This window comes from Solanum stenotomum, chromosome 4 (genome assembly GCF_019186545.1).
Source record: "Solanum stenotomum isolate F172 chromosome 4, ASM1918654v1, whole genome shotgun sequence".
Taxonomy (NCBI): domain Eukaryota; kingdom Viridiplantae; phylum Streptophyta; class Magnoliopsida; order Solanales; family Solanaceae; genus Solanum; species Solanum stenotomum.
This window is the reverse complement of record NC_064285.1, coordinates 57,195,135-57,204,708: the sequence shown is the minus strand read 5'-3', so window position 1 is coordinate 57,204,708 and position 9,574 is coordinate 57,195,135. Positions and strand designations below refer to the sequence as shown.

Here is a 9,574-nt window from a genome sequence, read left to right as displayed (position 1 = left end):
TAAGTTTTGACATGAAAACCAACCCTAATAATAGATCTGATACCCGACCCCGACACAAGAACCAAAACATAATCTTGACGATCAATTCGGGATCCGACCCTAACACTCGACCCTGGATCTAATCCTGACACCCGATCCAAATTTAACACGTACATCCAACACGAGACCCGACCCTAACCCAATTCGGGACATGATCTTCAGTCCCAACCTAGAACCTAACCCCGACTCTCGATCCGAGATCCAAACCTAAACCCGATTCCGATGATTGATCTGAGATTCAACCCCCGAGACTCGACCCGATCCAAATCTGAAACTCAACCTCGACTATCGACTCAACCCTGATTCGAGATTTAACCCCCACCCGAGATCCAACCCGACCCGATATCCGACACTAACATCTAACTCAAGATCCAATTTTTGAACCATGATCCGATCTCGACTCCCAATCCCAACATCCGACTCGAGATCTAACTTTTGGACCGAGATCCTATCCTAACCTACGACCTGAGATCCAACCTTGACCCGGATCCGATTGTGACCTGAGACTTGACCCCGACTAGACTTGACCACAACCTTGACTTCCGACCCCAGTATCTGATTCGAGATCTAACCCTAATATTTGACACGAGACTTAACCCTGACTCGGGACCTAAAACTCGACCCCACCCAGAGATCCAACCCCAACCTCGACTCTTGACCCCAACATCCGACTCAAAATTCAATTTTGGATCAAATTCGATTTCGACACTCAATTCGAGACCTGACCCTGACTCCCGGCCTTAACATCTAACTCGAGATTTGATTTTGGATCGGGATCTGACCTCAATACTCGATTCAAGACCCGATCTCGATCCAAGAACTAACATCGACTCAGGATCTGACCCTAAGACCCAACCCAAGACCTCACACCAACTTTCGACCCAAGATTTGACCCCGAGATCGGACCCCAACTGGGACCCGATCCCTGCCCCAACCCTGACTCTCGACCCAAATATCTGACTTTGGATTTGATTTTGAATCGAGATTCGACCCTGACACTTGATACGAGATCCAACCCCGACCCGATAACTGATCTCGACCTGAACTCGAAACCCGACCTCAACTCCCAACCCGATACCTAACCCGACTTTAGACCCAGATCTAAATCTAAGTCCCGACCCTAGATCTGACTCAACCCGAGATCCGACCTTGACCCAAGACCCAACCTCGACTAGAGTACACCTGACCTGAGATCTAACCCTGACCCAAGACTCGACCTCGCTAGACACTCGACCTGAGACCTGACCCCGACTCCTGACCCAGTTGTCGACACCAAAATAAGAACTAACTTTCAAACTGAGACCCGACCCTGACGCCCGAGTAAAAACCTTACAACCGAACCTTAATCCAACCCTAACGTCGACACTTGACTTCTGAACCCTGATCCGACACCAACACTTGAATTGAGACCCAACACCAAAATTGGGACTCAATTTTGAATTAGCACCCGACCCAGTATCCCATTCGTAACCCAACTTTCAAAAAGAGATCTGACTTCGACATCCGACCCCGACATTTGACAATGACACTCGACCCCGATAATCGATTCGATATCCAAATATGACACCTGGCATGAGATCCGACCTCGACTCTCAACCCAAAACCTGACTCGAAACCCCATCTCAACACCTGATTTGAAATTCGACCCAACACCCGACGCAAAATTCAACCTCTAATCATAACTCGACATCTGACCTTGGTTCAATTCGAAACTTGAGATTTGGATCTCGAATTGAGATTGAGAGTCGGGTCTAGAATTGAGAATCATGAGCCAGATTTAGGATTAGAATCGAAAATCGACACCACTTGAATTAGGTTGAAAAGCTGATCGAGGTGTCGAGGTTCAAAATGAGTTTTGGAAAATGTTTTCCTTACTTTTTAAAGGCAAGTCATTTGTCTTGAAATAAGATTTGAAAAATATTTTCCAAAACATTTAAGGCAACCAAACATGAGAAAATTGGAATCCTTCGTNACCTAACCCGACTTTAGACCCAGATCTAAATCTAAGTCCCGACCCTAGATCTGACTCAACCCGAGATCCGACCTTGACCCAGACCCAACCTCGACTAGAGTACACCTGACCTGAGATCTGACCCTGACCTAAGACTCGACCTCGCTAGACACCCGATCTGAGATCTGACCCAGTTGTCGACACCAAAATAAGAACTAACTTTCAAACTGAGACCCGACCCTGACGCCCGAGTAAAAACCTTACAACCGAACCTTAATCCAACCCTAACGTCAACATTTGATTTCTGAACCCTGATCCGACACCGACACTTAAATTGAGACCCAACACCAAAATTGGGACTCGATTTTGAATCAGGACCCGACCCAGTACCCCATTCGTAACCCAACTTTCAAAAAGAGATCTGACTTCGACATTCGACCCCGACATTTGACAATGACACCCGACCCCGATAATCGATTCGATATCCAAATATGACACCTGGTATGAGATCCGACCTCGACTCTCAACCTAAAACCCAACTCGAAACCCCATCTCGACACCTGATTTGAAATTCGACCCAACACCTGACGCAAAATTCAACCTCTAATCATAACTCGACATCTGACCTTGGTTCAATTTGAAACTTGAGATTTGGATCTCGAATCGAGATTGAGAGTCGGGTCTAGAATTGAGAATCATGAGCCAGATTTAGGATTAGAATCGAAAATTGACACTACTTGAATTAGGTTGAAAAGCTGATCGAGGTGTCGAGGTTCAAAATGAGTTTTGGAAAATGTTTTCCTTACTTTTTAAAGGCAAGTCATTTTTCTTAAATTTGAGGAAAATAAGTTGATTTGAAAAATATTTTCCAAAACATTAATTTAGTCAACCAAACATGAGAAAATTGGAAAACATTTTATGTTTTCCTTCATATGTAACACATAACAGTTTTGCTACAAAAGAACTAAGGTATTTGTGATAAATAATTGTGCTATTATTGATCATTTTTCAATTGGAAAACTATTCAAAAATAGTTGCAAACGGAATAGCGTAACGTTTATTTGTGACAAGAATATTGATTGTAGTTTATCCATCAAGTCATTATCATCATGACATTAGAATCAAATTAAGGATGGATTCAATTGAATTAGTCAGGCTTCAACGTGTATCAAATATAGAATTAAAAAAAACTAAAAAGAAATATCAAACGATAGTAGCATACACCCATAATTCTTCAGAAATCCCGAATACGCCTCTACATTCTACCACACAAAAAGAAGTAAAAAAAACTTCTAACACAAACTTACAATTGGACAAAACATAATAGCATTTGTGTCTACTATTAGTTGTTTATTGGTGTATCACTAGGTTGAACTCTTCCATCTTCTCTTGAACCTTTTTTCTCATTTGCTTCCTCATTTGGTATGCACTTAGCACATAAGATCCAAAACCCAAACTTATCACACACAAATTTGAACCAAGATACAATTTCAAAAACAAGAAAGATGAAAGCCAAACAGCTAACTATTCCTAAATAAGCTGGTTTCCAGTATGTGTAGTCCAGATGCATTATGTATATCCCTTTCAATATGTTGATACAACTCACAATCAGTAATGAATATCCAACAACATGATGAAACATGTTCCTATACATACGAAATTCATCGCGATCGCCTGGTTTAAATTTGAAAAACAACATCTGCATTCACAAATATGTGATGTTATACTTGTATGAAACTCTTTAAGTATCATTCATGTTTAAGTAAAGTTGTAATTTTGGGAGAAAAATGATTAAACAGTAAATTTAGAGGGTTTCCACAAGTCTGTTTACATCATCAAACGTTAGAGGTGGCAAACAACAATATGTTGACTATATAAACTGTACCTAAAAGAATGATACATTTTCTTATTTGACATATATTGAATGATACTATCAACATTTTACTCATGTTGAGTCCAACTAATTTAGTAAATATTCCACAAAAGTATATATATACTTTTCTATTTGATTTTTTTTAATTTTAATAATAATTTTGGAACATTACAAAATTTTAATATCCTGCTATGACCGATTAAAATATACTATCAATGTAAAATTTCTTGATGTTGACTCATTGGCAGACCATATGTATTTGAGAGGTGTCAACTGACACCATTTCGATGAAAAATTATACTGTATTGTTAGATACTTTTTTTTTTTACCTGTAGATTAACATGTGCATTTTTCATTCTGTTCTTCTTGTGAATTTTCACAAATCTAATAAATTATTAACGGTATAACCAATTATAGAATAATAATGTGTTAAGTAAAACTTATAATATTTCTTTATATTTAAGGATAATATAATACAACTTATTTGCCATGTAATTGTAAAAGAGACTAAATTACATGATATGCCAAATTACCAATATATATACATTCTCTTTGTTGTAATTTGTATGTTTTACTTTTCATTTAAAATTATTTTAAAAAAGAAATTAATGTCTTTTTCTCTTTTTAATAATTTTTTAATTTTAACTTTCCACATGACATATTTAAGAGTCTTAAGGCCATAAAATTAAAAGACATTTAGGTATATTCTACATATATCATTAATTTCAGACCACAAAATTTTAAAAACTTCGTATTAAATTAAAAATCAGACAAATAAATTGAAATCGAGAGTGACTGTCTTACTTGTATGGTGGCAAAAGCAAATATGAAAATGCCATAAGTTCCATGTTTGGGAAAGGAATAATATTTGGATGCTTTACCAAGCCATATTCCAACAGCCCATCCTGTTGTTCCCACAAGGTACCCAATTGTTTGGCATGACATATGATATTTTCTCCAACCCAACCAAGGAAATGGAAACTCTCTAAAATTCCTTGCTATAATCACACCAATAGGAAGCACTGTACCCCACCCAATAATATTTAATATCCCATGAACCTGCGCGCACACACACACATATATATTCTTAATTCATCATTATGCAATAAAGAGAGTATCAAATCAGTAAAAAAAGAACTAAAATTTTGTGTCATAGAATAATTGATATTAGTCGTGTGAGGCTTCTTTTTTCCTCACAAAAAATAGACTTAAATTTTATATGTGTGGGTCCTACCAACATACCCTCAAGTGTAGTAAGAAAAACTTCATGAAAAGCATAAAATAGTAGGCATGAACATTATATATATATATATACTGCTATAAGTATTACTTCTTTCCATTTATTTATTTTATTTTTCTTTTTATTCTGTTTTTTTTTTTTTTTAGTTTGCCAACTTCTTATTATCAATGTTCCAAGTGACATGTTTAAGACCAGATAATTAAAAAGTATTTTGACACATCATACATAATTTTGTTAACAATAAAAAAATGTTCCAAGTGACATGTTTAAGACTAGATGATTAAATCATATTTTGACACATCATACATATTTTTGTTAACAATAAAAAAATTCAAAAAAATTATAGAAGCTTGACTTACTTGTCTTATTTTGCTAGATTCATGAACTCTATTGCCTCGACCTTTGCCTGTCCTCAAGTTAATTGTTTCACTACTATCATAATTCATGAGGCCTTTTCCATGCATCTTTAGTTCTTTATTCCCTACTGCCCCAATATTAATTCCAACTTGCCACACTTGATTCAACCTTGACAAATCATATTTCATTGGAAGAATAATAGTTGCTAATATAACATGATATTTAAGTTTACTAATGTAAATAAAATTGAAATTACTTATGTTTATGTCAATAGGAGAAGGCAATAGTTGACAACCTAACTTGGTATAACTAGTAATGTTGTATGTATCCTTAAGTAACTTTTCATCATTCTTAGTCTTTATACCTATAAGAGCTTGTGTTCCAACCATTCTAGCTTCTGGACCAGGGTTCAAACCCCATGCTAGCCATCCTGTTTCTTCTTCTTCTTTTAACTTAGCTCCCACCATTATGTCAAGTTTTCGAGTGTTTTCGTGTAGATACATGGCTACTTCAACTCCATTGCTTTCCATATATCTCTTGGAAAATGTTATGTTGATTAGATTTCTATTCTTCGCCTCGGACAAGAAATCATTACTACAATGATGAGCATGAGTATTTGTAAACGAAAATATCGATAAAAATGATAAAATGACTAATAACATCATAGAACAAGATGGTGGTGGTGATGTTTCTATCATGTTGTTTGTTTTTTTGGTTGTATACTAATTTACTTGTAAGTGTATATATAAATTATCAAGGAAACAAGTATGGATAATTTTCCATGGTGGAGTTGAAAGGAAGTAATGGATATATTCTTTTTTTCTTTTGTCATTTTTCATCTAAAGGATGAAAGGTTGTTTAACCATTACAATTCCATTTTTCACACTTTACTTTTTTTTTGTGGCCTTTCTTAGCTTGCTCACAAAGCTATTAACAAAGTGAGATGCCTCACTTCTAGTTATTTTGCATGTTGTACAAAGAAGATATTTAAGAAATAATGTGTTTCACGATGTAAGAGAAGGAGTACATCTCAAGGTACAAGCATTGAGTGTTCAAAATTTCTTTATCTTTGTGATTTATAATTTCTTATCTCGACTCATAATATGTTTTGCACAATAAGTTGTCACTCAAGCTAAATTTAAGAAAAGTAAGAGATACTCTACCCAAAAACACAATTGTACCTATTGAAAATATCAAGTCGATCACTATTTCAGGGTCATCTTGACTGAATGCTGACCGTGGTCAATTCAAAACTTTAGAAAACAAAAAATCTATAAAAGATCCAAAATATGACTGAAAGACTAGAGAATCATGTCGAACCTCCAATTAAGCCATAAATAACCCTCCAAATCTAGTGGAATCATTAAAATTTTGATTTAACCTTGCAATCTCAAATATTGACATTGGTCAAATTTTCCAAATTTTCAACTTTTAAAATTGAAATACATTCTCAAAGTGTATCCGATCACCTCGAGAATTGCGTCACCCATCCCCAATTCATAAACAGCTAAGATGGTTAAATAGGGGAAAAGAAGCCAAAAAAAAAAAAAAACCTTGACCATCACGTATTGTTTCTCTTATATATGTTGTTTCACTTTTGTTTAAATACTAGAAAGGGGAAGCCCGTGGTCACAGGTCCAATCATTATTATTTGAAATTCGTAATGTTAATTTGTGGTATTTTTAATTTTTTAAATTCAATTATATTTGTTTTTTTATAGATATAATATTAACAATCTAACATTAATATTCGAAATAAAAGGTAATTTATAGATAAAAATGGGCAAATAAATAAAAAAATTAAATTTATAACATCGTAGATATTTGTTACACTTAATTAAGTAGTACTTGTTTAATTTGTTTTTTATAGTAAAAATTCATTTATGTAGATAGGTTTTCTTATAATAATAAAATATTTTTATGTAAACTAAAAGATGAAATAAATAAAATATGAATATAAAATATATTTACATAATACGAAATGTGAAAAGCTTCAAATGAATTGAAATAAAAACAAAAAATAAAAAATGATGTTGCCTAGGTTCAAACCCCAGACATTGTACTTAAAAAGTCAAGCTTAAACCAATAAGTCAAGTAGCTCAATGTGAAGGTAAGCACACAACGAAAGCTGACATGTTAACTGCCAGTTGTGTGCTTATTCTCCTTTCTTGTATAGTATTCAGAGACGGCTCAATAACTTTGAAAAAAAGCAACTGCCTTAGGCCCCAAAATTTGAGGAGCCTCATTTTAAAAAAAAAAATAGGTTATAAGTATTTTTTTTTAAAACTATAGAGTATTACTTATAGAAAATAAAATCTTTTCATAAAAGAGCACAGAAGTAATAGAAGTTCGACAAATTATGAATACTATGTCTCAAGAAAAATTAAATAATTAGCTATAATAAACTTCATAAAAAATATATATTTGAATTTAAGGCCTCCATTCGGATTTGGCTTAAGGCTATCGATTTATTAGAGCTGCCCCTGTATAGTAATAGTTTAGTACATTTATATGTAGTTTTAATGATGTATTAATTAAATTGATGATAGATGAATTTGTGGATCCAGTATTACAAGAACTTGTTTATGCATGATTTGTTTTTTTCTATCCATTGATAACCATGGATGAAGATCCAAATAGTGACATAAATATTGATAATCAATGTCTTAGTTCTTGTATTATACCATAGGGCTTTGATTTTTGTAAAGGTAAACATTATTCCTAGCCCTTCAATAGAAAATACTTTTACAAATTATCATCAAAACTATGAGAATATTTCATAATTATCTAATGTTATTTTTAAAGAAGAGCAACCTATAACCATCACCAATATTCGTAGCAGTTCATGAATAGAACAAAATTCTTCAAAATAACTTATCTGTTGTAAATTATTTTGGTGGTTAAATGGATGACCATAACTCCTTGGTTAATTTCCCTCCTTTATGAGTAGTAATGTTGTTGATAATGTGGTCAAATGGATGACCATAACTCCTAGGTTAATTTCATCGTTTATTGGTAGTAATGTTGTTGATAATATAGTTAATTGGATGACCATAACTCCTAGGTTTATTTCCTCCTTAATGGGTAGTAATTCTCAAGGTTTAATGTAATGTTTATGACACCCTTTGGTATTCCTCAATGTAATCCTATAAATAGTGGTGTTGAGAATAATGCTGATGATACTTGAAAGAAAGAAAGTTAGCTTATATTGTTCCTCTTGTCTTATATTCTTCTTCTCTTCCTCTTTATAGTATTCTTTTGTTCTTAAGTTTTACAATACGTTATCAGTACGAAGTCTCAAGGTTGAACAACATTTCTTGTGAGGTATCCATTTATAATCTAATGTTAAAATTATTAAAATGTGGCTATACTTTTTCTGCTTTACATTTTGTTTATAATTCAATGAAAAAAGGCTAACTATTTATCGATTTTGCGAAGAGAAGATGAAGGTCACTGTTTAGTGAAAAAATAATAATAATAAAAATGAATGGATTACAAATTCTAGTGTTTTCTGTTCTCAATGGAAAAAGTGAATTATCTATACTATATATTAATTTTTAATGAAAATACTTTATCTAACAATTTTACTAAAAGTTATTTTTGTTATTTGTGAGGCATAATATTAATTTAGATTGTATGCTAATTTTACTTTGATGAAAAAAAAAAACTTTTGCTACTTAATTATTTACTCATTGTCTATTTTACTCTAATTTAATTATTTTCTATGATAGTTTTATCATGTCGAATTTATCAAAGCTTGAGTTCGTGACACTTGACATTTCTGAAAATAATTACTTGTCATGGGTACTCGATGCTGAAATTCACCTTGACGCTAAAGGCCTTGGTGCCACTATTACCAATGGTAATACAACGTCGAGTCAGGACAAAGCAAAGGCAATGATTTTCCTTCGTCATCATCTGGATGAAGGATTGAAGGTTGAATACCTTACGGTGAAAGATCCACTTGAATTGTGGACTGGTTTGAAGGAAAGGTATGACCACCTTAAGGCAACGGTATTGCCAAGGGCTCGTTATGAATGGATTCACTTGCGGTTACAAGATTTTAAAACTATATGTGAATATAATTCTGTTGTATACAAAATTACTTCCCAACT

General features: G+C 33.8%; 1 protein-coding gene across 1 annotated transcript; it reads right to left on the bottom strand.

Annotated features, from left to right (window-relative positions):
- Positions 1 to 3,148: 3,148 nt before the first annotated feature.
- On the bottom strand, positions 3,149 to 6,166 carry LOC125862626 (cytochrome b561 and DOMON domain-containing protein At3g25290-like). Its single transcript, XM_049542744.1, has 3 exons — positions 5,463 to 6,166; positions 4,668 to 4,922; positions 3,149 to 3,689 (listed from the first exon to the last, which is right to left on the bottom strand). The coding sequence occupies exons 1-3, from the start codon at positions 6,156 to 6,158 to the stop codon at positions 3,333 to 3,335; spliced, it is 1,308 nt and encodes a 435-aa protein (XP_049398701.1). The 5' UTR covers positions 6,159 to 6,166; the 3' UTR covers positions 3,149 to 3,332.
- Between the last annotated feature and the right edge of the window lie 3,408 nt (positions 6,167 to 9,574).

Excerpts from the sequence above, each read along its gene's own strand:
- LOC125862626 (XM_049542744.1), bottom strand. The coding sequence starts at position 6,158 with ATGATAGAAACATCACCACCACCATCTTGTTCTATGATGTTATTAGTC. Across the intron at positions 4,923-5,462 it reads AATCTAGCAAAATAAGACAA|GTTCATGGGATATTAAATAT; the intron begins GTAAGTCAAGCT and ends GTGTGCGCGCAG. Across the intron at positions 3,690-4,667 it reads TTGCTTTTGCCACCATACAA|ATGTTGTTTTTCAAATTTAA; the intron begins GTAAGACAGTCA and ends TTGTGAATGCAG.